The following is a 27,799-nucleotide window of genomic DNA, read 5'->3' as shown; positions in this document are numbered from 1 at the left end:
TATACAATATGGGTAGCTATGTAGATACTAATGCACCTGTTTAAATCCAACGAAATAGATTAGTTTGTAGGCAAATATGGTTGTTTGTTCCATGTTTTGTATGGGTGTACATATATGTCAATCAATGTATTTTCCATGAAATATAAGTCGATGTGTGGGTATGAATGATCGATTTTATATATGAATGTTTTGTAGGGTGGATCTACGTAAGTCCAATGAAAAAGTAAGTTTGTGTTTGATTATGAATGGTCAATTTTATGCATTTTCGGAGAGGTGTACAAATATGTAGGCCCATGTAATTTCCATGAAAAAGAAGGTTAGGTGTGGTCATGAATGATCTTTTTTATGCGGGTATACATATTGATGCACACATGTATTTTCCCATGAAAAAGTAAATTTATGTGTGGTTATGAATAAACGGTTTCATGCATGTTTTACAGGGGTGTACATATTGGTGCACCAGTATAATTTCCATGAAAAAAGAGGTTTGAGAGTGGATATGAATGACCAATTTCATCCATTTTTTTTTTTCGTTTTGTTTTTTTAAGCATATCCATGTTTTGTTGGTGTATACAAAGTGGTGCAAATGTGAAAAACTGACTGCATAAACTTTTAAAAGTTTCGTGCAGGTACACTTTTATGTGCACATCAAATAATGAAGTGAAAATTAAAATTTCTAAAAAATGAAAATTATATAGTCATATAGGTACTCTTTTTTGTAGCTATCTTTTGTAGCTATCGAAAAGAGCTTTCCGAATATATAAAGTTTGTGAATTTTGGATGAGCGATTAGAAAGATAAATCGTTTTAAAACTATTTTTATATTATTTAAAATCGGTGACGGCATTATAAGTCAACGTGGATTAAACTGAAAATATCTTGACTAAAATGTAAATATTAAGAGTTATTAATATATTTTCCATATTTCAAATAGATAAAGGATTAATTTGTACATAGTTGAATGGGTGTGGACTACCTAGTATATTTGGATGGGATTTTGGACTAAATCGTATTTTTCCCTCAGAAATACTCCATCAAATCAACCAAGACACTGACAACTTTTTTCAGAAGTGATGAAAGTCCCCCATAAAGAGTTGAGATGTAACCCAAAAGCATGCCATCAGCATCATAATTGCTTTAACATTGAAATCTTGATGGACCCGAATTTGTTTGTAGTTACATCGGCACCATATTCCACAAAAAAAATGCCAAAATATTGTGTCCAGACAGAGCTCACCAACTAACATGACAACAATAGCATGACCAACTCAGTTTGTCCATGCCATTCTTACAAGTGAACTAGGGAAACAAATGATACCATATTCCACAAAAAAAAAATGCCAAAAAATTGTGTCCAGACAGAGTTCACCAACTAACATGACAACAACGGCATGGCCAACTCTGTTTGTCCATGCGATTCTTAAAATTGAACTAGGGAAACAAATGAGTTCACCAACTAACATGACAACAACAGCATGGCCAACTCAGTTTGTCCATGCCATTCTTAAAATTGAACTAGGGAAACAAATGAGAACGCTCTATCATCATGTTCATAACACAGCAAGTACAGCAATATGAAGAAGCTAATCAATTACTGGGTGCCAGTTGCAACTCCAAGGCAAACTTTGAGATTGGAGTACACAGCTGAAATGGCCTAATCTGCAAGCTCGTAAAAGCAATACTGCCTGCCCTACCACGTTAGAGGAATTTTTTTCCCGCTAATGCCGCAAAATCATCTAGAGAAATTGAATTACACTTGAACATCTTAATTTTGATTGACTGATCTTATTTTATTGCCTTCCATAGTAAATAAAGTGCTGACAAATTCCAAACTCAAATCCTGGACATCAATATCAACAACTTTACCACCCTATTAAAGAGACATCTACAGAAGTTTTCAAACTAATCATCAACTAACAAGTTTAGCTAATTAATATTTTAGAGTGATATTAACGAAGGAGATGTCTCCCAAATAGAACAGTAAAATCGTCAAATATTAATACCTACAATCTGAATTTGAAATTCGTCAAACATTTAATTCCTACCATCCTAGAAAAAAGACAAAGAAAAAGAAATAAAAAAGCAGATCTTAGCCTAATAAAAAATCAACAAAAAACCAACCAATAAAATTAAAAGTTTAAGCCACTCAATACTCCAAAAATACAGTTCCAGAGTCTATAATACTCTAGTTCTCTCTAAAAGAAAGAGATCCAAGTGACACATCATGTCTAGAAGGAAATACTCCAAACTCATCTACGAGCTTCATTTGATTTGTTTTATTTTGGTTTAGTATTAATCAGTCAGTACAATTTAGGATGTTAATAAATAATGACTCAAATTATGGACATCAAAATTCAACAACTTTACCACTCTACTAGAGAGACATCTACAACAGTTTGACAACTCATAATGAACTAGTATAGTTAATTCGCAACTTCTGATTGATGAACCATTACAGATGCCCCTCCAACAGAGTAATATAATCGCCGAATGTTGATTATAACTTGAATTAAAAATTTGTCAGTAGGCTAATTTTTACATTATAACTTGAATTAAAAGTTTGTCAGTGGGCTAATTTTTACAGGCCGATCATAAAAAAACAAGTTCTAACTTGAAAAGCTAGTTGATTCTTTGTATAGATCGCAACTCAAATATCAATTCTTGTGTTGGCACATAGTGGAATACAGACGAATAAACCTAGACAGCAAGCTTAAGGCAAGACAACCAGCATTCCTGAAAGAGAAGTGCTCAAAGGGATGCTGCAAACTCATCTACAAGCTTTATCAGTGCATAAGATACTCATGCAACCTAAATTTTACAAGACCAGTTTTTATTTCATTTGATTTCTGACGAGTCAATATTCACTGAAGTACCAATGAGTTTTAAACTCAAGTAAAGAGGCATCTACATTCAAGTAACACACCAAGTTTTAACGAAGGCGACGACTAAGAATCGCACGGTAACGGGGGACACATCTCTAAGTAGTAAAACCGCTACATGGTAGTACCTATGACTTGAATTTAAAACGCATCTAGCATCTCAATTGACACCAACCGATTAAAAAGAATTTTAACCTGGTACAAGTTCAACAAAAACAAAAATCCTAACCTAGTCCAAATTCCACAAAAAAACTTGCAACGACGAAGCTCCTTAAACTAACAATCTCTGTAGGTGAAGCATTACTGTTGAAAGGGAGTCTGCGAACTTGTTTACAAGCATTACCATCCTAAATTTGACAAACCAATTTTTATTCTAATTTTTTACCAGTATTGCGGGAACTGATTGAGTAATTTACGTGTTCATAGACTCCAAACTCATATCGTGGATATCAACATCCAACAATTTTACCATTCTATTAGAGAAATATCTACATCGGTGTTTATCTTATATCATCAACAAAATAAAATAAGTATATTTAACTGGCAGCTCAAAATCTACAAAATGATTTAGACGTCTCTAATAGAATGGTAAAATCGCCGGATATTGACACCTGCAACTTAGAATTCGAAACTTTTTTAACATCATACCTCCTACCAGTCGGATCAAGAAAATTAAATTTGAAAATCTAATTTTTAAAAAACAAAAAGGCAATTAGATAGTCAACTACTTAATCCAACATTTTTGGTATACAGTTTCAAGAGCTATCTGAATTCGAAGTCAAATGCATATAACCTATAGCTCACACGATGCTCGAAAGATACAGATAACCTATTACAGTTGAAAGGGAATGCTGCAAACTCATCTAGAAGCTTTATCAGCTAATGAGACACGCACGCATCCTTATTTCACCATACTCAACAAAATATTGTACCCCAAAACAGTTCAGCAAAGATCACTGGAACAAAAACATATAGAACTTCTTTTTGTCTGTGCCTTAACAAGTGAATAGGGAGACAAACTAGAAAAAAGAAAAGATATAATTTAGCTCGTTCATATGCCAGATGCCATGCATCCTAACTTATCAACCGATGCCAGATGCCATGCGTCCTAACTTATCAACCGGCTCTTATTAATGTTCCAAACACCAATGCGTATTTAGAGTGTTCGTAAGTTCTAAATCTAAACCGCAAGTCATAAGTATCAACACCCAACAACTTTATTACTCTACAAAAAAAAACCATCAACAATTGATAAACCAGTAAATGCAAACTTAGACTTTGCAATCCAATAAAGGCGTCTATTTGGTAGAATGGTAAAATCGTTGGATATTAACACCTATAAACTGAAAATTCAAAACTCGTAACATCATAATTCCTACGACCAACCCAAAAAAAGAAAAGAAAGAAAAAAAAACTAATCCAACAGCAACAAAAAAACTAATCCAAAAGCAGCAGAAAAACTATTAAAACCCTAGGCTACTTAAATCGTCACTCTTGAATTATAGTTTCAAGATCCATCAGAATCAAAGTCAGATGCATGCCCACCTAATTGCTATCCACCTACCGAAAAGAAACAAACAAAGACTCATCCTAATCCAACATCAACAGAAAAGCCATTCGAAAACCTTAAAAGCAAGGTTTTTAAAGCGTGAAGCGTTTTTCATTTTTAAGAAGCGATGCGCATGTTGAAGCGTGAAGCGTCGCTTCATGGTTAGTATTTGAAGCGGATGCTTTATTATAGATAACATTGAATATTAATGATAATTATAAAATTTAGGAAGACAAAATTTATATAAATTAAATATATGTCCAAATGTTTTCAATCAGAAGCTTCGTATGGTGGTTCACTGTGTGTGATCATCAGTGAACTTGACTCGAGTATAGGCACTCGGAAAGATAGAGATTTAAAAAATACTACACATTATAGTGTTTAAGAAATTACATGTTCATAGACTCCAAAATTATATCGTGGATATCAACATCCAGCAATTTTACCATTTTATTAGAGAGATATCTACATTGGTGTTTATCTTATCATCAATAAAATCAAATAAGTTTATTTAACTGGCAGCTCAGAATCTAAAAATTGATTTAGATGTCTCTCTAATAGAATAGTAAAATCGCTGGATATTAATACCTGCAACTTAGAATTTGAAACCTTTTTAAAATCATAACTGCTACAAGTATGATCAAAAAAATTAAATTTGAAAATCTAATTTTTTAAAAAAAAGGAATCAGAAACTCAAGCTACTTATTCCAACATTCTTGGTATACAGTTTCAAGAGCTATCTGAATTCTTAGTCAAATGTGTATACTAGTATAATCAGGCCTACCTCACACTATGCTCGAAAGATACAGATATTCTATTACAGTTGAAAGGGAATGCTGCAAACTCATCAACAAGCTTTATCAGCTAATGAGATATGCACGCATCCTTATTTCACCATATTCAACAAAATATTGTACCCAAAAACAGTTCAGCAAAGATCACTGGAACAAAAACATACAAAACTTCTTTCTGTCTGTGCCTTTCTTACAAGTGAATAGGGAGACAAACCACAAAAAAGAAAAGATATAATTTAGCTCGTTTGTTAATATGCCGTTAATATGCCATATGCCAGATGTTATACAAACATGCCGTTAATATGCCATATGCCAGATGTTATGCGTCTAACTTATCAACCAGCTCTTATCAATGTTCCAAACACCCATGCATATTTAAAGTGTTAATAAGTTCTGAATCTAAACCCCCAAGTCATAAGTATCAACACCCAACAATTGTATTACTCTACAAGAAAAACCATCAACAATTGATAAACCACTAAATGCAAACTTAGACTTCGCAATCCAATGCAGACGTCTATTTGGTAAAATAGTAAAATCGTTGGATATGAACACCGATAACCTGAAAATTCAAAACTCATAAACATCATAATTCCTACGACCAACCCACAAAAAAGTAAGGAAAAAAACTAATCCAACAGCAACAGAAAAACTAATCCAAAAGCAACAGCAAAACTATTAAAACCTTAAGCTACTTGAATCATCACTCTTGAATTATAGTTTCAAGATCCATCAGGATCAAAGTCAGATGCATGCCCGCCTAATTGCTATCCACCTATCGAAAAGAAACAAACAAACAAAGACTAATCCTAATCCAACATCAACAGAAAAGCCATTCGAAAACCTTAAAAGCTACTTAAATCAACACTCTTGCAGCACATACTAAATCGAATATACATGTGTAAACACTAAGTGCCTAATCAAATCAACGGAAACTTATCAAACACTTACAAGCTACTTAAATCAACACATTCATAATACATCTACTAAGCCAAATATTCAGTTAAACGAGATCATCAGTGAACTTGACTCGAGTATAGGCACTAGGAAAGATAAAGATTTAAAAAATACTACACATTATAGTGTTTAACAAAAGAAGAAGAAAATAATAGTTGCTACTTACAATACATTGCCGCACATTAGTTTGATAGTCAGAGAGAATTTTGATTTCAGCGCGGTTGATACAATATTTCTTGTAATCTGAGAAATTTGAAGTTTGAACACGAGAACGACGAGTGTAAAGATCACTACAACACAAATCAGGAAGGTGTTATAGGTCGTGAATTTGTTGATGGTGATGAGGACGACGAGGAAGAAACCCTAATTCGTCTCATTCCTATGAAAAAATGAGTCTGAGTTTTTGGCAACGACATTAAGAAGAAAGAAGGGGAGTGGGGAAAGAAACACGTGACATGAATCTGAATGTTTCAATGAAACGTGGCTCTTTTTCTACGCCTAAGAAAATCCTGGGAACCGGTTGATATAATGTTCCCCGCAACACGTCGTGTGTCCCCTGTCCGTCGCCATGCAACCTTGGTGGCGATCATTCCTCAAGGCGCAAACACTCGCCCATTCAACCTCTTGCTCGGAGGAGTTTAGTACAAGAAGAATGTTCCCAAGATTATATGGAATTGTTAAAAAAAATTAAGAAAAAAAAATCACTACCGAAGGTTGTGATGGAAAAATTCAGTTTGTCATTATTTTAGCTGGACATTATTTACAACCTCTACTATTTGAAGAGTAGCTCTCTCTGCAACATTTAAACTTGCAAATCAACAAGAAGAGGACGGTCATTCTAAATGTGTGAGGAACCTACAGAAACATTTTGATCTTTCAGGTATATGTAATCCAAATCAACTGTGAAGGTTCGTATTTCCATTGGTCCCAACTCCACCACTAGTTTCGTAGGATCGACAGGTTCTCCCCTTATCACAACTTCCGGTTCTTTTCCTGAAGCGCCTTCTACTTTCCAAACCAATCTCTTTTTCTCCATTTCTGCTCTTTGTTGGTTTGCAGATAAGCTCAGCTCTGTTACCTTCTTTATCTGTGAAGTACAATCAATAATTTACAAAGTACTCCTATAACATTTATACAGGCGTGCTGCTCAGATCAGTATAGGTTGCGGGCAATTGCCACCAATGTCAGCTGGCTCGCTAGCCTATTTTTGGCCCCTGGGATCCCTACCCCGATAAAGAGTCTCAGTCTCATGCAGAGAACTTACCTTCTTGGTAGGGAACAATTTTTTCAGTTCGACATGAGCCATTACAGAAAGATCAGCATCCTCTCCCACCTTGCATATTTCAGTTATTAAGAGAAATTTAGAAGAACGTACATTACTTTTTGGGTTGACTCCAGTATTATAAAAAATGAGATCGCGGTTTGCCAAAACTGTTTAAGGTAAACTACTAGGTAGAGATGAATAATTACCTCATATAGGTGTGCCAACCGAAGTAGAACTTTTCCATCCTCAAGCTCCTGCAGATTCAGAAAAAGACCATTAACATATTTTTGTGAAGTTCGAACTTTACTAGTGAGATGGCTTGGGGAGCAAAGGTTGAGAAACATCGGAAACCAGATTTTCTAGTCAATGCTGAACTGTCTAGAGTTCCACCATGGCGCAATTAGTGTTTAGAGTTCCATTTTTATTTATTCCAAGGTTGAGTTCCTATGGAGTAGGTATTCTACTCTCTTTCATCGTTTTGAACTGAGCAAAGGAACACAAGTTACTTTCCCATGAATCCTATCACAAGGACAATACTCATTACCTGTAGAGTTATTAATGCCACGTTATCAGGTAAACTGTAGGAAGGATCAATTCCGGAAAAAGTAGGAACATGGGAGCTAGTCCAGTTATCTCCTTCCTGCCAAATCAGAAGATAAGAAGCAAGCACACGAGGATCAACGGGCAACACCACTAAAACAAGTACTATCAGATATTTTTCCAGTCACCTGTTCAGTGAAGGCTAAAAGGAACGGAGAATATAACTCTTGTCCAAATGATCGGCGCCACCTGGCACCCTCTCCTAAAGGATCAATTCGGAGATAGAAGGTTCCTTGGATCTGCAGTAATGGGGACAATCCAGTAAGAGTTTGGTTCCGTTCAATAAACCACATAATCATGTGACTAAAAAGGTGGGAAGATGCACTTACTGTTAGTCCTTTGCACTCACTAAGGACGCATACTGTTTCATTTAGCGACTCTCCAACTCCTTTACCATCATCGTGGAGCAGCCTCCTGTATTAGCAAAAGGAGAGAAAGAAAAGGAAAAGAAGGTCTGAAACTAACACTTAAAGTTAACAACTAGTGGAACCGAACGTAACCACGGAAATGAGACACCTATTTCTGCACTGACACATAAGAAAGAGAAGATGAAAACCTGTGGAGCATGAGCTCTATCTGTCCATCCACTAAGCTGGATCCACCTACAGCTCGGTCCACTAAAACTGAGAGCTCTGTGCTTTTATCTTCAATGTATAACCCGAGGTTAATCTGAAAGGGGAAAAAAACTTGGTACATAAAGTCCATAATCTTTTTAAAGACAAATGCTTTACTTATTCCTTTCACAAGAAACATACAGGATAATAATTTCCTGCGGCAGGCTGATGCACTTCCAGGTCCCAATCTGTTCTATAATCTCGAATCTGGAAATCAAACATGAAGTCCAACTTTAAGTATTTACTCAAAATCTACGGGGAAAAAAGGCAGTAACACTCGTACCAAAACGTTCCCATATACTTAATATGTTAGTCAAAGACGTGAACTGACTAGCAACATGAAAACTCTGAGAATAATTGCAGATATATGCAATATATGTGACATACCCTTTTTATGAAATCCCGTCCACTGGAATCTGTGTAGAATGTCTTATTTGTCTCCATGTTAGTTGTAATTTGTGTTGCAATTTCTTTCCCAGTTCCATCATCAACAGGGATAGGTCCAACCTGAAGTTCGAGACCGTCATTGAGAGAGAGAGATGTTAACGTCAACTTTGTACTATGGTTGCACATAACCATAGTAAGTTGCAAACAGAAGTAGATGGCACACTTACGATGAACTCAACCTCAGCATGCTCCTTTCCTTTATAGACTCTAGTGATCTGCAAAGGCTTTATTATTAATGAAACAGAACGGAGACGGTGTGAAGACGACACATGAATAGTAAAACTTTGACAGGTAGAGAACCTGATAGATCCATGGGTTGATCCTTTGATGTACTTCATCCACAACTGGTCCTTGGAAAACAGTCAACGGAGCCTGCACCAACAGAACATTTAAAATTGACTTCCACAATCTATATCTTATATGAACAATTACTTTAGAGGGGATAATGTACCTTCGCTTCAGTTTTGATGGGAAAAGTGCCATTTGGCCGGAAGACATATGCTCCCGAGGCCTTAGTTAGCCAAAAGAAGAAGAAAAAAGTCACAAATGGTAAATTTTGTATCATTACAAATAAATTAAAAAACATAAACGTTCCAAGAAAGAAAAAAAAAACATAATAGACTGAGACGGTTTACAAAAAAAAGTTTGCTTGAAAATAACCGACTACCTGAGGATCCTCTTTGGTTCCAAGATGTCCAGCATAAAAACTGTATGAGTTTTCTAAAGGTGATTTAACCTTTGAAAGTAAACAAAAAACTTCAGTTTTGCAGAATTTGCTAACAATATAGCACAAAAAATAAAATCACGATATTATGCAGATAAAGAGTTCCAGAGATGATAATCACAGGAGTCTATTTTGCAGGCAACAACGCACTAACCACATATCTTACCAAGGTTCTGCTATTAATATAATGAGTAAGTTTGCCTTCATTTTCATCATAAATGAGTTTCAGATTCCCTTGCCCAACTTTCATATCACCTCCTTTTGATGCAAGTGTTGTGGACATTGCAGAACTAATGCCTGCAGTTGTAACAAACAAAAATAATAATGCAGCCATCAGTGTCAATATCCAGGAAAATTTACGATTAAAAATGAAGATAAAAGGACTAACCTGCTCCTTTTGCACCTGAGACAATGTAAGTGCTGAAACCGAGAGGAGGTACCGATGCTGAGAATACTAGCCAATACTTAGGTGCCTCACTTGGAGTTATACCCAAGTATGCTTTAACATAGTAATTTCTAATGGCTGCAGAAGCATTAACTAGAGGTATGAGCTGCGACTCAACTTCTTTTCCATTTGAATCTCGTACGGTAACTGATTCGCTGATGATCTGAGGCAAAGATGTACATTTAAGAAGAAATGAGACAAGGGGACTTCAAACGTATCTACATCACAATCTAGCTGTGCTTTTAAATAACAGCAAACTATAATGCCATTAAAACTGAGTTCATCGTTATATTCTCTAGAAGAGATACAGCTGGAAAAGCTTCGGATTTTCTAATATCTAACAAGAATGACAAGCGAAGGGGAAACAGGTTACAAAACTTTGCACACTGCCATGAAAATGAATCAGATCAAAAAATGCTTACTGGAATTCGAACTACGTCCTCCCGTTTCCACCCAAGCGGGTTGTAAACAACGATAACCTGGAAAAGGAACCCAAAAAATAGGACTGAGAGAACTTAGTAATCATTAATATATCAGGAAAGAAAGGAAAGACAAAAAGGAGGAGACCCTACCAAGTTTTTCTCTTTTGTGAAATCGACTTCTGATGGAGGACAATAGCTTATGTTCAAAAGAGGACACTGCAGAAGAGAGGTTTCTAATCGTTATTCAGCAATAGTAATTCCACTTCACGTGAACTAGAAAACAGTTGTTTGGCCTTGGCCCGACTTCTTGCATAAACATAAACAATATAGTATTCAAAAAACTGAATTCCAGTGACTTTGTTATGCCTCATTTAAGGGGGGAAAGCCAATTGTGATTTCTCTTCATTTGCAATTAGGGAACGGGGAACCGACACTAAACAGGAGGTAAACAAGAAAACATTTCAAGAAAATAAAACGCTGGGGATATTGAGTTTCAATATTCTGCATGCATTAGAAGTTCTTCTATTTCTCTTATATGTGAGAATGAAATTAGATTGGAGGACACAGCTAGATATTCTATGGACCGATCAATAAACATCACCACAAGAACATGTTACCTGGTCAAATTTAGTCAATGTTTTCCCACATCTAGTTTCTGATTTCGATTCTGCAAAGCAGGCAAGTGAAGATGCAGCCAACTCCTCAGCCTGATAATAAAATACTCAGGAATAAGAATTTCAAGTTCAAGTATGGAATGGAACAATCTAGAACGATGTTTTGCTAGTACACCTAAATCATGCACCTCAACATAACCCAATGACAATCGTTTAGCGTAATCATTAGCCACATGTTGCTGTTCTGTTCCAGTAACTGCATCATGATGTTGAGCGATCGCCAAAGCATCAGCCAAACTGTCCGTCGTGGGGCCAGATTCACTCCGTCCTTTGAAGACTTCCAATTGCCTTGCTGCCTGGTTGCGCATAGGCTCGTAAGCAAAAAAAAAACCTAACTATAGAAGACGCAATTCTTACTCAAAATATGAATCAGGGAACAAATAACTTACTAGGTAGTAACCACTCATTACGCGGACATAGCGTTTCAAAGCTGGCCTACTCGTAAAGTATCCTGTCCAATATCCATTTGCACGGTCCGCATATCTGAAAACAGCAAGCTTCTATTTTTACAAAGATTAAAATGAATAACGAAGGAATGGTTAATTTAAGTATTAAGACTCACGGAAAGTAGTCATCAGTCTTGAGTGGCCACGATTCATTTGTTGCAAATTTAGCATCGGTGTAAATAGATGGTGTTGAATAGAAGGCATTGACGCGCCCATCCTATAAGCATCAGGATAAAGCTATTACCAAGAGTAGCAATCAGCACTTTCTAAATGGATATGGGTGACCACTTACCAAATTGACATAGTGGATGAGCTTGTCCATATTCCTGTACCATGAGTGTGCATATTGGTATTTAAAATCTGTCCCCATGGTCCACATAATATGATTTGTTCGAGTTATGTTAGCCTGAGAAAGATTAGAGGTTCAGTTAGACTGAACTTCCGCTACTTCTCAGATGATGTGAAGACTAAAACTTATGCGACATCAAAAGTATCAATAATAGCATTCTGAAGATCATATGGAACTCAAGAACACGGCCATACTGAAAGAGAGCGATAAATAACAGGTCCCTACTTACCTGTGCTACTGCAGCAGCTACAAAGTCATTAACTCGCTCTTGAACATTGTAATCGAACAATTTCATATTATCCTGCAATACAGACAGGATGGTAGTAACTTCTTAACATAAAATACAAGAGCCTTTTAAAAGTCCTTTCTCATGCCTTAATTACCTGAACAACAGGTGACTCGGCATTAACTTCAAAATAAAAACCACTGGGAGGTTCATAATTTTCGGGGAATGCACCAGCAAAGATCTGCAACATTGAAAACAAAAAGTATCTGTTATAATATGTGACACAAAACTAACTAGCATAAGAGAATGAAGAGCAAAGCCTTCACAACTAGCTGTCGCATTTAGGTCATGTCACCTGCGCAGATGAACCAAGGGACTTCGAACCCCGCCATACAACCTCAAGGGTCTTCTCCTTTTTCCGTTTTTCTCTGTCTTGGTAATCGATCCGACCAAAGAAAAGAGAATCAAATCCCACCTACAGCAGAAATATTTTGGCAATCCACATCAGCATAAACACAACATCCACAAATTAACTTCTTCAAATAAAAAAGCAGTGTGTGTGCTGTATACAGAAACAATAAAAGTGGTGAATCTAAAAGACCCTATCTGGTCTTGGACATAAGAAGGCGCAAAAGAACCTGTGCTCCCAACATGTAAGCTTGCACGGCAGAATGTCCAAATGGATCAATTTGCCAACCAATCCTTGGAGTCACACCAAATTCCTTCTTAATAAACCGATGTCCAAGAGTCGTCTGGTCAATCATATCAATGTAATGTGGCGACGCCTCGTCATGCATACACATTCCCCCATTTCTGTACAACCAAAATCATACATGAGCCACCAATATTATTTTTCTGGATTATAGCCAACAGATATATTCAGCTTCCCTAACACATATTTGCTGTATCTTATCAAAATACGTTCAAAATTACTTCAACAAACGAAACGAAATCATACATGAGCTCTAATTGACCCGAACTAACAAGCTTTTTCACCGTACTTCTGACCTCCTCACTCTGATCATCCCACCAACGCTCCAAAAATGCCTATGCATGATTCATCAAACAAAATCACACTAATATCAAACTTTTACAAGAGATAGTTATAGTGTCATACATAAGCAGGTCCTTTGAACACCCAAATCAGTTCCATTAACAAAACGAAGACTATTGATCTTACCATTTCTACATAAATAAACTTCCGATTTTTATCGGCTAACAAAGCCGGAATCAAAGAGTCCAATACATTTTGAACACAGGCTCCCTATACCAAAGTTTGACAACAACAAAAAAAGTCAATGTTTCCTCTAAAACAAAAATCCAATTAAAATTGAAATGTTGGGGGAAAAGATTAGACCTGAATAGAATTGTTGGAACCAACATAGTATTGATCAACAGTTTTCAACCAACCAACATCATCGTGAGTATGGGGAACCATATGAACATTGATTTTCCCAGGAACAATACCTTGACTAGTATTATAAACTATATATTTTGATTCTACAAATGAATCAAATGTTGTAGTTAAAAGTACAAGAAGAATGAAAAACACTCTGATGTCCATGGATCAATGAACTAAGGAAGAAATTGAAGTCACAGAGTTTGGCTTGAACGGGAAAGGGTTTTATTTGTGAATTAGGGTTTACAAAGTGGTCCAGTTGATTGAGTTTGGCTGATTTTCCAGAGGAAACAAAGAGTTTTTGAGGTTAGTTGAAGTGTCAGCTCCACTGTGGTGTAGTGAAGTGTCAGTCCTAAGCAAATAATAAAATATGATTAGTAATTAGTGATCTTATCCGTAATTTAATTCAATGTCTCAGTGGAAATCTGACTCATATCTACAAAAGCTTTCGGAGCTCATGCTTTTCATTGAATCCCATTATTAGGCTGCGTCAAATGGTACGCTAATATTCAAGTTTCTCACCCGATCCACGTCACCAAAACTTAACACCCGGCCGCAGTGGGGATCCAAGATTCCTTGGCGATGCGCAGTTTGAAGTGCGCGGCACGCCATTAGAAACGGCGCAGCATTGGAAAACTCGTATGCACCTTTCCTAACGGCGTATTGACCGTGTTGACCGGTCCACGCGTCGTTCCTAAGGGTGTGCCATAGGGAATCCTAAAACACACAGGAGCCGCTCGCACTCCTTCTTCTTCTTTTTTTTTCCTCTTCTTCTTCAACCTAAATCCGTAGAACCTCACTTTTCATGGATTGATTCAAGATGATTTAGTGTTTAATGAGCGAAAATCTTTCAAGGGTTTGTTCTAGAAGCCGTGGGGAATCTATTGGTGGTATTTTTGGGAGATTTCATCAACAAAGCAACACTAGGTATGAAATTTTGATTTTGATTGATTTTGTTGATTTTGGGTTTTTGATTTTAGTTATAAAGGATTGATTTCGATCCTATTGAATGTATAAACTTGATTATATTGTCATGGAGCAGTAGCGTAATTTTTGAATTGGTTTGAAAAAAAAATGGAATGTCAACTTAGGGTTTTGGCTATTTGGGTTCATTTAGGTGAAACACAAATTGATTGATTGATTCATTAATTCATGATTGTAGTTGAATGATTTAATTGTCTTTATGCATGGATAAATGTATTTGTAATTTGTAATTTGATAAGCATGTCAACAAATTTGTTTTGAGCATTTTGCAATGAGTTTGAGGATTAACTCATGTGTTGTTCTGAGTTGATGTTGAGATGATTATATGGGTGAAATTGATGTTGTTAATATGATTTTGTTGGAGGTTTTCATTCTAGCATTTTACAATGAGTTTGAGGATTAACTCATGTGTTGTTTTGAGTTGATGTTGAGATGATTATATGGGTGAAATTGATGTTGTTAATATGATTTTGTTGGAGGTTTTCATTCTAGCATTTTGCAATGATTTTGAGGATTAACTCATGTATTGTTTTGAGTTGATGTTTAGATGATTATATGGGTGGAATTGATGTTGTTAATATCATTTTGATGGAGGTTTTCATATGAGCATTGTGCATACCTCAATGTGATGTAAATTTGATTGTGGGAATTCATATGTTGATTATGCATAGATTAATATATGTGGATGATTCTTTGTTATTCACATGTTGATTGTGCTTCCCTTACTCTTTGCTTTTTTAGATAATGGAGCATGTCGATTGGTCTAGGTATGAGAAGGTATCCGAACTATCTCAAGGTGTCGGACGGATACAACATAAATGTGAGGACTTAGTTAAAAAGAGAGACGTAAAATCTAGGAGTAGTTGGACTAACGTATATAAATTTTACAAGATAGTGGTTCATAACAACCCTCGTGCAATTCTACTTCTTCAAATGTGTGGTTTTGAGTCCGTATTCCAATTTAATGCTAAGTATGCGGATAAGGGATTAACTGAAGCTTTATGTGAGAGGTGGTGGAAGAAGACTAAAACTTTTCACTTCTCTGAGTTTGAGATAGGTTTGACCCCTCTAGATTTATTCCGGTTGACTGGTATTCCAATCGGAGGAGGTAAGCCAATCCCAGAATTACCTAAGGAAACAATGACGCCGCAAGAACTTGAAGCTATGGATGATAAGTATTTCCGGGGTGTGTTATATGTTATGGGACATAGAAAATCTCTGGGTCTGAAACTGGAGATTATGATTCCAAGGCATCTACGATACGAAATTCTAACTTGGCTAATTACATTTTGAGTAGGGAGGAGCAGCTTAATACCGACATTGCCGATGAATTGACTAGAATCTTCTTGCTTTGGTGTATTGGTGCTTTTTTGTTTCCAGACTGTAGTCTTAAAGTAGATAAACAATGGTGTGTAGTGTTGGATAATTTGGGTGATGTTGGGTCTTATGATTGGGGTTCTCCCACTTTGGGTGTTTTGTATAAACATCTGGATGACTGGAGTTCGTGCAAACAGAAGGAGATGGGTGGCATGTCGATGATCTTAGAATTCTGGTATTATTTTTATTTCCGTAATTGTCAACCGATTTTGAAGGAAAACCTAAGAAATGATGAACTTGATCCACACCCTGTTATTCTTCTATTTGGTGGGTCGAACCTTCGGGATAGGGGACAAGTAGATCTTCACAAACACTTTATGTCTGATGCACGCGCTCAGATAGACATGAGTATGGGAGATGCGGTTATTTAGGACCCCTGGTTCCTGGATAGTGTACACCAACACACTTATGCATTCCAAACAACACTTGAGATGTCTAAGAGGAGATATCTTTTCAAGGATGTTAAGGACGGAACAAGAGCTTCTATTTATCTGGCCGAGAGGTGTATGAGGCAAGTGTTAGGTGCGATAGTTATCCCATGCAAACCCCCTCGATTAGAGGACGTATCTGATAGGACAGTGCTTGATATTAGTGACCACTACCTTCCTGTCCCGGGAGAAGTGTATTCCCAGTTTTGGAGAACTCATAGTGTGGGAGCTCTTAGGACAGAAACAACTCACATAGACACACGTGATGATATCGGAGTTGGTCACGGTGGTATACCTCGGAGTTTGATGCCCCAATACCCACCTCCTACCATGTCATCCCAGACATACACATACGACCAAGCCGGACAGTCCATGATGCAACTCCCGAGCATACAATGTGACATGCCTTTCTACAAAGATTCGTCTGAAGATCTAGTTGCAGTCCCCAGGCAACCACCCAACCCATACAGTTTTTATGATATCAACGCCTCAAAGGTTAGTCTTTTTATATCTCATTTTCATCCTTTTATATCTCATTTTCATTTTCATTTGGAGATTATTTATTGTTAAATAAGTATGTTAAAAAAATTATTTTAATTTTTTAGGAAGAGTTACGCCAGTTTGCGGAGGAGGCATACTAGTACATCCAATCTAGCAGACAGGGAATCTACGATGAGTCTCGTCGTCGTGCGCAGTATAACACCCCCACAACACATCGTAGTTCTGAAACTTCTCATGGCCTCTTGTATTCAAGTCGATAAGAACAAACCTTTGCTAGCACTTATAATGCAGGTGTATCTCAGCAGGAAACCCAACACCGCCGTAAGCGTCAGTCCGGAGACCCCAGTACACTGAATGCATATTATGTCCCTGTAGGTGTTGATAATAACGTTCGTGTAGAGCCCGACATGTCAATGACGCATGCCTATCCAATATATAGTGATTTACCAAACTCGGGTGAACTTTTAGGGCTGAGCTTGGGTGGTAGTTGGCAGGGTAGTGTTCATGGTAGTGGTCAGAGAGGTGATAATGGTGCTGATACGGAAGTTGTGCCAGATAGTCGGTTTTTCACTTAGTCTGGTACAACTGCTTATAATGTTGTTGAGTAGCGAGGGTGTAGTACATGTTTGTTATTTTGTTCTTGTATGATATATTTAGTTTCTCCTAATATATGCTGGACATCGTATTATCCATATTCTATGTTCTTGATATTTCATGTTTATGTGCCTTATATATTATTTTTCAATGACATTTATGAAACAATATACCATTTTAAATCCATGGCGTGACTGATAAAAAAAATTTATAGCTGTAAAATGGAGTCAGTTGTCGTTATATATATGCGACGACGGAGACATGCAACATACCCTAAACGGTACCACAATGATAGTCATGGAGATTATACAATCATGTATCAGGAAATTTTGCAGGAGGCACATGATTTGCACCAACCCGAACCAGTACATGTTTTGAGCAGGAGGACCATTAACAGATGTCGTGTGGATGCGGATGCCAAGATGATGCAGGACTACTTCAACCCGGGTTGCAGATACGGACCTGCGCATTTTAAGGGACGTCACGGTTTTCCCCGAGAACTTTTTCTTAAAATATTGACTGAAATTTGCGCCCAATATCGTGATTTTTTACAGCGAAGAGATGCTTGTAACATTTCGGTCACTCTCCTCATATGAAAGTGCTCGCCGTCATGAAACACCTAGCAAACGGGGTAGCTGCAGATATCCTTAACGATTACACTCAGATGGTCGCGGAAAAAATATACATGTACATTAAAAATTTTATGGATGCACTACTTAGGGTTTTTAACGACCGCTACATGAGGCAACCAACAACCGAAGATACTAAGAGTCTATTGGCTCATAATGAAGCTCGTGGTTTTCTTGGAATGCTTGGAAGCCTCGATTGCACCCATTGGGAGTGGAGGTTATGTCCTACTGAAGAAGCCGTTCCACACGAGGGACACATTAAGAAACCAAATCTTGTTTTACAGGCAGTGGCATCATACGATAGATGGTTCTGGCACTGTTATTTTGGCGAGGCCGGGGCTAACAACGACTTGAATGTGTTGGCGCAGTCGGGATTATTTGATAGAGAGATGGCCGCGTTATCCCCTGCTTGAAATTTTCGCATCGACGGTCACGAGTACAAGCATGGTTACTATTTGGTCGACGGAATCTACAATGAAATTTCGGGGGATGTCCATGGCTATAAGAAACGCGAGACTATGCCGGCGATCCATAAGAAATTTAATGAATACCACTCCGCAAAGAGGAAGGACGTGGAGCGTGCTTTTGGTGGTATAAATACCAAATGGGGTATAATTAGGAATCCTTGTCGTTACTGGTCTCCTCCTGACGTACAAACAATTATGAGAGTGTGTTTAATAATGCATAACATGTGTGTGGAGTGTGAGTATCGTGATACGGAATGGGCGAGCTACGATGGACGAGAAGAAACACCTCCAGTACAAGGTAACGTGAGAGAAAGCCATGCCTAGTGGAGATTCTTACAAGCAGATTTAACCAAGCACATTTGGCAGTGTCACGTGCTGGGATTGCGAGACGGTAAAGTCGCCCCCGCTGAGGTGCAGGATGCCCTCCCCACTTATGATGAGGGTACTACCGATGTGGATGAAAACGCAGATGTTTACCCAACTAATAATGATAACTTTTATGAGAACGGAGCGTAGAATGCACTTATTTTACTATCCTAAGACTTTTTCCGCACTTGTTTCATTTCCTAAGACTTTTTATGCACTTGTTTCTTAAGACTTGTTTTGTATTCTTTTTTTTTTTAATTATTTCCTATGACATTTTAAGATTTTAATTTTAGAATGAAATTTCAATTCAAATACCGAGCAAAAATCATTTTGGATTACATTAGTGCATTTATTATAAATGTTGGTTAGACGTTCACATGTCTATGGTTTTACTAAAGACAACCCTTTATCATTCAGCATATTCAATTGTGATGATAGAGCCTATGTATCCCTAGTAATCAACATACACGGCCACAATAAACGACCTAAACTTTTTGGAAAGAGTATTTTCACTATTTACAAATGACTTGTGTTTGTCTCACAAGTTATATAAACTTTTTGTAAACGTCCTTTGATGTTCATAAGCATCCCTTTTGCATCTGACTAACACTATAAAAACGTCGGTAAAGTTACCCTTCAATATCACACCCACAAAGTACCTTACATCTCCTAGAAAAAAATCTAGTCTAAAACACAATCCTCTGCAATGAGTTATGATCTCCAGTCAAAACAAATTGTTTCCAAAGTTTAAGGTCTTCCAGATAAACCAGTCCCCTAATATAACGTGTGAGACAAAATATTAAATTATTTAAATTATTTATGCAATGCGCTTCAGCGGTGAAGAAGATTTAGGAGTTGTGAGAGCATGGATTGCGGTAACAAATCAAGGTCCACCGGGGGGTTGAAGATGATCCAAAAGTTTTCTGGAACCGTGTTTTTCAAAAATTTGAAGATCTTACCGGAAACGACAACGCCAGAACTAAAGCCTCGGTAAAAAAAAAGATTTGATCTGATTACCACGGATGTTGATGCTTTTGTTGCATGTCTGCTTCATGTAAACATAAGCCATCCTACGCTATCATACTAAGCTCAGGTTAGTAAACATATCCTTCCATAAATACCGAGTGTTAGCACTCTAATTAAAAATACGAAAGCCGAATAACTTAATTTTTTTTATTAACTTTTACAGAAAACAAGAGTCAGGATAGATTTTAGTGGGGATTCAAAGAGGCCTTTTATGTATGATGATTTGTACAAGCTCCTAAAGGACGTTGTGCCGGCATACAATGTCGAATGAGTAAATACTTGTAATGGAATCCTAATAAAAAACATCGTGTTATTTCTAATGCAACAAAGTTTAAAGTGGTTTCATTCAAATTGAAATTTTAACATTCACTTCAGGGGTACAACAAATTAAGAAACCGCAACATTGGAAATTAATTCAAGACGGTAAATTAAATAATACAACGAGGTAAAATAAAACCAAATTACATAATGCCACACGAATAATTAAATACTTATATTCCTAAGAAGAGTTAAATGCAACTAACTATTCTACATTAGGTATAACGGCGACTTGACCCCCGACGAATCATAATCTCATTTTTCAGTCCGACGAAATACTGCCTTTGAATCTCGTTGGATATTTACCCTAGATCAATTTTTATTATCTCCATGTCAGTCTCACGTTGTCTATTCATTGCTAACAACTCGCTGCTAGCCGCTAAATTTCTAATAGATGGACCATCGTCGTCTGTTCGAAGAAAAATCATCATTTCTTGAGCTTCTTGTTGCTCTCATTCAAACTCTTTTTCATCCCTTTGTTTAAAATATTCTAATGTTTGGTTCACTCCTTCAGTTGTTCTTCTCTCTTCCAGTATACTTCGTTTTTCCTTATCCCTACTAGGGCCACGTCTGGGACCCTGATTCGGAAAAAATGCATTTCTTCGACCTTGGTCAGAGAATCGATCGTTTGGTTGTTTTGGTGGAGGAGAAAAAAGCAAATGGACTCGGTAGCTTTCTTTTGAAAGTGAAGGTGATATTTTATAAATTTTTTTGTAATCCATTTAGTTTTTCAGTCGAATTTTGAACTGGTAATTAAAGTCAATACACATTGTTTGTTAATCTAATGTATCACAGGATCCCAGCGGAAAAATGCCTGCTAATTGTCATACAGCTGTGGTAAACCATAAAGAGTATGGAAAGCAAATCAGAGTTGGAGCAGTAATAGTATTGAAGAAAGTGGTTATCTTTTCTTTCAGTAAACGCAAACACTTTTTCATAAACATCACATTAAATAACATAGAGAAGGTTTGTTTCACCTCTTGCATTGCATGTATCTCTATTAATTGAATTGTGTTATTACTATAATTGATCATTCTTTTAAAATTCACAGGTGATTCTGGCGGACTGAGTTGTTGCTATCGGTGGCCATAGACAACATTAGTAATCCAATAACAAATAAATAGGTTTTGTGGGTGTACCTCTATGTAAGCCCTCACGAGACTGAACTCGTCTGTTAGGGTCACCTAAGAGTTTAAAAGCTTGTTGCACATGCTAAGTGTAACCGTGATTCTTACGAAAGTGAATTAGGTTTTTGAATTTATCATGTACCTTTCCTTTCCTTGTTTTTTTTTTCAACGACTATCAGAATCCGAAAAATATTATAATCAATTGGTGGTGTGTCCAACTCAACCAGTTGGTTATTTCGTAAAGTGGCTGATATGTATTATTTTTTTCATTTATGGGTGATGTGGACTTGTGATAATTATTATCATTTCTTTTTTTTTAGACTTTATAAAAGGTGCACGTTTGTGGACTATCATGGGTTGATAAAAAAAAATTGAATATATATGGATGAATGATCAGGAACATCCTTATGACATATGGGGGGCCGCATCATTAAGCGTCCCCTACTGGTAATTAGGCGTCCCCTACGCTTCTGGCATGTTCCTCATTTTTGCCGACATGCTTTGTTTCCTAAAGTACATCTTTGTGCGTCCCCTACGTGACCACTTAGGCGTCCCCTACGCTACTGACATGTTACTCGTTACTGCATACATGCATTGTCGCTTCGCAATGTACATCACTGGGAATCCCCTTTGTCCTTCCTTGAACGGATCTTTCTGCTTTTTGGGACCGTCAAGTTAGGAGAAATTCACGGACCTATGTAATCTAAAAGTCTTTGTTGTGTACCTAGTTACCGAAAAAAACAAATGATATATAAACCCAATCGAGCTATGCAAATCTTTAATCCAAAACTCTTTTAGTTTTCCAGTTTATTCCTACCATAATAAACACCGGTGATGCCTCAATTTTCAATGGAGGAAGATAACGCCCTAGTAATAAGTGTTTGTAGGGTATATGATTTGTATCCAATTTCAGAAAATCATCAAATGGGAAGACATTTTTGGTCTCAGATTGTTGCCGATTTTAGTATTCAAATAGGGAGCGGTAGCAAGAGGTATTGTAGTCGTTTTAGGCAGTAACTTGTTCTTGCAAATGGTAATCGTGCAACGGCGATGGAAACGTACGAAGCGTAACAACCACATCCTTTTAGACAGTTCGTTGCGAACGGATCATTTGGTACTCGCATATAATAGCGAACTAGGTTGTTGTTTGATTTTGTTATTTTTTAACTTTTTCCAGTGTGTTATTATAATCAAAGGTTTTGTGGGTGTACCTCTATGTAAGCCCTCACGAGATTTAACTCGTCCGTTAGGGTCACCTGAGGGTTTAAAGGCTTGATACACCCGCTAAGTGTAACCGTGATTTCTACGAAAGTGAGTTAGGTTTTTGAATTAATATGTATGATGTACTAAGATGTTTATAATAAAACTCGTCGTTAAAATAGTTCTTTATTACATCATAGAAATTTAAGTTAAACACATTACATCGGAATCATACTAGCACACTAAACATACCACCACACTTAACAACATAAACCACTCTTCACCAAACTAAAACACACGATAAAACTTAAAACCACAAGTTACATCACCAAACTCAACCACAATGATCCGTACCGTAACGGAACCTATTCGGTCCATTCCACCGACTTACATGCTGGACATTTCCAGAAATGTTTCCCAAATGTGCTATCATCTTTTGAGTGGTGGAGTTTCATAAAGAACCTGCAGTCAGGGGTCGAGTAAGAAGCAATCTTTTGGTTTTCGATCTTAATTTTTCCCTTTTTCTTCAAGTTTTTGCAAATTTCATCGATCTGTTAATCTTCCTTGTCCCTCATTACATCTGCCAATAGTTGGGGTTCTTCACAACAGTTTTCATACATACACCTCAAATACCGTATCTTCTCCCTAGGCGACTACATTACCATCTTAATGCCAGTACAATTTTTCTGGGGACACTTTGAGTACATCCACGGGCACTGAAGTAAGCTATGGTTATCATTGAAACACAATGGACAAATTTCTATGCTTTCTACACAAACTATTTGTTTTCCTTTACGATTAGAACTCATTTTTTAATTATTATTTCTGACTTGGGTTTTTTTTTAAAGAAATCTTAGCTAATATGTGGATATTTTCTTGTAACCTTACTGACGTTTTTATAGTGGGGGTTAGCAACGAAAGGGACGTTTTTGAACAGGGATGGCCTTTGATAAAAAGTTTTTGACGTTTTGGCCTAGTAGGGGTCATTTGTAAATAGCGATAATACTCTCTCAAAAAAGTTATGGTCATTTATTGTTACCCTTTTTGTTCATTATTAGTTGTAAATATGGTACATCGGAACCAGTGCGGACTCTCGAGTATTGAGTTTTGACTGTTGCTGGATGTGTCGAATTTAGCTTATAAATAGCCTCCATTGGAACCATTGTAAACAATTGCCAATACAAATTATAAATTTTCGTTTGGATATAACATTTATACTTTGGTTATTATTTTTTGTAGGTTTACCCTACTTGTATCTACCAAGAAATGGCAACCAAGTACACGTCACAAGAGGATGAAGCTCTAACACGGGCTTACTGCAACGTTTCTAATGATCTCGACGTATTAACAGATGAGAAATCTTAGGATTTTTGGATGTGTGTTTCGTAGGAGTTTACCGATATAATTGGCAATCACAACCTTTGTACTTGGAAATCTTTACAATCACGTTTCTTCACCATAAAGAAGGAGGTGAATTTTTTTGTTGCAATCCAGATACCAATATATCGCAATGTTCCCGAAGGGTGGTCCGAACAAATGATTGTAGGTTCCCCGATGTGAATGCATACATGCGTTTGAATTTCTTGGTTTCCTTCACACATTAATCCTAACTATATGTTTGCGTACTGCAGGATACAAATGCACGACAGTTGTACCTCCAAAGAAAGGGAAAGAGATTCATGTATCACAATTGCTACCTCAGCATGAGGCATCACTTTTCCTATATGGACCCCCAATTGTTACCCGTCGTGCATCCTGACATCATAATACAATCTGGTTTTGTGGGTATACCTCTATGTAAGCCCTCACGAGACTAAACTCGTCCAGTAGGGTCACTTAAGGGTTGAAAGGCTTGTTACACGAGCTAAGTGTAATCGCGGGTCAGGCGACAATGACATCCGTTTAGATTTTATCGTGTACCTCATCCAATTTTATTTTTTTTCAATGGCTAAAATACTTATAATAAATTGGTGGTGTGTCCAACCCAACTTGTTGGTTATTTTATTAGGTGGTAGATATGCATTTTTTTTTTCATTTATGGGTGATGGGGACTTGTGATAATTATTATCACTTATTTTCTTTTTAGACTTTATAAAGGGAGTACGTTTGTGGACTACCATGGGTTGAAAATAATTGAATACAGGCGTCCCCTACATGACCACGTAGACGTCCCCTACGTGATCCAACTTTTCTCCAAAGGCAAATTATTGAGAACTCTATAAATAGAGTTTCATTCATCTAAAATAAAACGCACTAAAAAACCTTATGTTTTATCTCCTCCTAAAATATAATCTTTATTTTATCAATTCGGTAACAGTTTAAAAAGAATGGCTATATTTTCTCGCAATGAGGATGTGGCTCTTATTGGTGCATGGTGTTCTGTTAGGTTAGATCCACTAGTTGGCAACGATCAAGAAAGCGTTATCTTCTGGGACCGGGTTAGAGTAGAATACAGAACCACATGGCAAGGTGAGACATTAAGGAACAACTATGCATTGCTGCAGAGGGTTAGGAGGTTGGTTAGAGAAGTTTGAAGATATGTACGTTTTGTTAGGCGTTATTTTATGAACTTACCCAATGGATGGGACAATGAACGCGCGGTGAGTAAAATTTAAAATCATTAAAGAAAAAAATATGTTAATGAAAACCTGGTATTAACACATGTTATAAATTTAAATCCAGTACGAGCAAGGTAGAAGGAATTATGAAGAAAGATGGACCATTTCCCCAAATATGGAGACATGATGCGGTATATGATGTGCTGAAATTACACTTTCCATTGGTGTATGATCCTGATATCTTTGTACAACCAGCTAATATTCTTCCTCCTCAAGATGGAGGCGAAATATAAAAACATCACCACCTCCATCTACAGGTTTTGTGGGTAAACCTCTCTGCATACCCTCACGAGACTAAACTCGTCCAGTAGGGTCGCCTAGTGGTTGAAAGGCTTGTTACACGGGATAAGTGTAATCGCGGATCAGACGACAATGACATAGATTTATAATGTTTCCGTATTTTCACCATTTTTTTCGGGTTTTGTTCTTAATCTATGAATGTGTGTGGTAATAGTGAGAAAGTAATTTTCTTGGTTAATAAATGTTGACGTGTCATGTGAAAAGGACATATTTTCCTTATATTTTTCCATGCATTATTAACAATGATTTTTTTTGTTTTTTTCTTTTTGGTTTGTCCAAAGATAGTTATTTGAGTATTGTACCCACGTATCTTGTTACGAATCTTCAAACTTTTGGAGATTTTCTTTTTCTTTGTTTGATGTCCCTACCCACGTGATTCACTCAACCACTTTATGGTGTGTTGGTTAATTGACGGTGTAACGGCAAGTTCGAAAATATCAACTGGGTTGGTTTTCTTTAAAAAGTAAGGTTTGTCTGGAAAACAGTAATCATCCTTTGAGAAACATTTTGGGTGTTTTTGAGCAGTGATTGTCTTTTGGATTAAGTAAGGGTTTCTTTGCCACCTGTTCGAAGATAAAAAGGATTGTAAACAAACACATAATGGACCCTCTATAAGTAGTTTGGGTTTTAAGCCTAACTGAAACACCCTCAACTACTCTTAGTTTCGTTATCTCCTTTTTTATTCTATCATACCCAATTTTTCTACTTTTACTTACCACAATATGGCTGCATATTCAACCGAAGAGGATGTCGCGTTAATTCGTGCTTATTGTGTTGCTACTAGTGATCCTATTATTGGCAGAGACATGGAGGCGAGGGTTTATTGGGCCCGAATACTAGGGGAATTTAGAGCAGCAATTGACGACGACATTGCAAGAAACACCAAGTCAATACAGAACCGAATCTCAAACTTGAAAAAATATGTTAAGAGATACGTCGGTCATGTGAGAGCTCGTTGCTGGGGAATGGCTTCTGGGGGTCATAACGTTGCAACGGCTGTAAGTTTATTAAAAAATTATTATTTACGTTCTTTTTGGAGACATTATCACTAAACTAACACGATAAATGAATTTCACCCAGTATCGTCAATGACAAATTGCATATGAATATGAAGGAATAAGATGGACACATTGAGCGGTTAAAAACGCAATTTGGTGGGGACTATGAACCTGAGTTCTTTCCTCCTCCGTTTCAGGGCAATCCAGAAGATGGATCTGAAACTTAAGACAGCAACACCGTCTCAACAGGTTTTGTGGGTAAACCTCTCTGTAAACCCTCACAAGACTAAACTCGTCCAATAGGGTCGCCTAGTGGTTGGAACGCTTGTTACACGGGCTAAGTATAATCGCATGTCAGACGACAATGACGTCTATTTATAATATTTCTGTATTTTTGGTTTTTGTTGGTCCTCTAGCATGTATTCGTATCATTGATCACTTGGATTAATGCTAGTGATAAAGTGTGGTCCACCTATTATAAATAATAATTTAATTTCATATGGAAAAATAGTTCCTATTGCGAAAAACAGGTCGATGACACTCATCTAGTGGGGAGACATGTAGCACCTTTTCTACAACACTAACATTGAATGAGATTGCACGCCCGTGATGAGTGTCTCGTAGGGACAACACATCTCTTAATTTTCCCTATAAATAAATGCACTTGCACCAAGATGGAATACACAATTTTGAACATCTTATTTGATTTTTTCTTCTATTATTTTATACCATTTTTTCTAAATGGATGTTGAATTCACCGTTCAGGAAGATATGACAATAGTTGTTGGATGAGTTAGTGTAATGACAACTCCGTTGTGGAAGGTATAGATAGACACGCCCACCCACCCCCCCTCCCAAAAAATAAAAATAAAATAAAATATGGCATCTGGTCCATAACCATTTTGTTGAAAATTTTTCCAATCCCAATCGTAGATCGAAGCAAGCCATAAGGATCAGGTTTGGGAGCATAAAAAGAGACGTGAAATTGTATGTAAGCCTCCAAGGCAGACTTATTATATACGTTCCACCAACACTCATTACAGGGGATATGGATATTGTAAGTAATTAGAGTTACAAA

General features: G+C 37.0%; 3 protein-coding genes across 4 annotated transcripts; 2 read left to right on the top strand and 1 right to left on the bottom strand.

Annotated features, from left to right (window-relative positions):
- Positions 1-6,892: 6,892 nt before the first annotated feature.
- LOC113362757 (probable alpha-mannosidase At5g13980) lies at positions 6,893-14,141 on the bottom strand. The gene is made up of 29 exons (XM_026605249.1): positions 13,747-14,141; positions 13,570-13,653; positions 13,348-13,436; positions 13,028-13,202; positions 12,745-12,864; positions 12,547-12,630; positions 12,393-12,464; positions 12,107-12,220; positions 11,931-12,031; positions 11,758-11,851; positions 11,497-11,664; positions 11,312-11,401; positions 10,845-10,910; positions 10,695-10,751; positions 10,216-10,435; positions 9,994-10,124; positions 9,771-9,839; positions 9,555-9,614; positions 9,404-9,475; positions 9,271-9,318; positions 9,044-9,163; positions 8,798-8,863; positions 8,599-8,711; positions 8,372-8,456; positions 8,171-8,281; positions 7,987-8,082; positions 7,649-7,696; positions 7,443-7,511; positions 6,893-7,265 (listed from the first exon to the last, which is right to left on the bottom strand). The coding sequence occupies exons 1-29, from the start codon at positions 13,951-13,953 to the stop codon at positions 7,017-7,019; spliced, it is 3,078 nt and encodes a 1,025-aa protein (XP_026461034.1). The 5' UTR covers positions 13,954-14,141; the 3' UTR covers positions 6,893-7,016.
- Positions 14,142-18,282: 4,141 nt separating this feature from the next.
- Positions 18,283-18,714, top strand: LOC113273168. Its single transcript, XM_026522929.1, has one exon. The coding sequence runs from the start codon at positions 18,283-18,285 to the stop codon at positions 18,712-18,714; it is 432 nt and encodes a 143-aa protein (XP_026378714.1).
- Positions 18,715-26,347: 7,633 nt separating this feature from the next.
- On the top strand, positions 26,348-27,229 carry LOC113274296. 2 transcript variants are annotated; one of them, XM_026523726.1, is made up of 2 exons: positions 26,348-26,721; positions 26,804-27,229. In XM_026523726.1, exons 1-2 carry the CDS (start codon positions 26,446-26,448, stop codon positions 26,813-26,815), a joined length of 288 nt encoding a protein of 95 aa, XP_026379511.1. In that variant the 5' UTR covers positions 26,348-26,445; the 3' UTR covers positions 26,816-27,229. The 2 variants fall into 2 exon arrangements, with proteins under 2 accessions (XP_026379511.1, XP_026379510.1); XM_026523725.1 differs by having other exon boundaries at positions 26,393-26,721; positions 26,919-27,229.
- Positions 27,230-27,799: the final 570 nt, after the last annotated feature.

Source organism: Papaver somniferum, chromosome 4 (assembly GCF_003573695.1).
Source record: "Papaver somniferum cultivar HN1 chromosome 4, ASM357369v1, whole genome shotgun sequence".
NCBI lineage: Eukaryota > Viridiplantae > Streptophyta > Magnoliopsida > Ranunculales > Papaveraceae > Papaver > Papaver somniferum.
Note: the sequence above shows the minus strand (reverse complement) of the source record. Positions and strands in the feature narration are given on the sequence as shown.

Excerpts from the sequence above, each read along its gene's own strand:
- LOC113362757 (XM_026605249.1), bottom strand. The coding sequence starts at position 13,953 with ATGGACATCAGAGTGTTTTTCATTCTTCTTGTACTTTTAACTACAACA. Across the intron at positions 12,221-12,392 it reads TAGCTGCTGCAGTAGCACAG|GCTAACATAACTCGAACAAA; the intron begins GTAAGTAGGGAC and ends AATCTTTCTCAG. Across the intron at positions 9,840-9,993 it reads ATATTAATAGCAGAACCTTG|GTTAAATCACCTTTAGAAAA; the intron begins GTAAGATATGTG and ends TTACTTTCAAAG.
- LOC113273168 (XM_026522929.1), top strand. The coding sequence starts at position 18,283 with ATGAAACACCTAGCAAACGGGGTAGCTGCAGATATCCTTAACGATTAC.
- LOC113274296 (XM_026523725.1), top strand. The coding sequence starts at position 26,446 with ATGGCTGCATATTCAACCGAAGAGGATGTCGCGTTAATTCGTGCTTAT. Across the intron at positions 26,722-26,918 it reads GTCATAACGTTGCAACGGCT|GGCAATCCAGAAGATGGATC; the intron begins GTAAGTTTATTA and ends CCTCCGTTTCAG.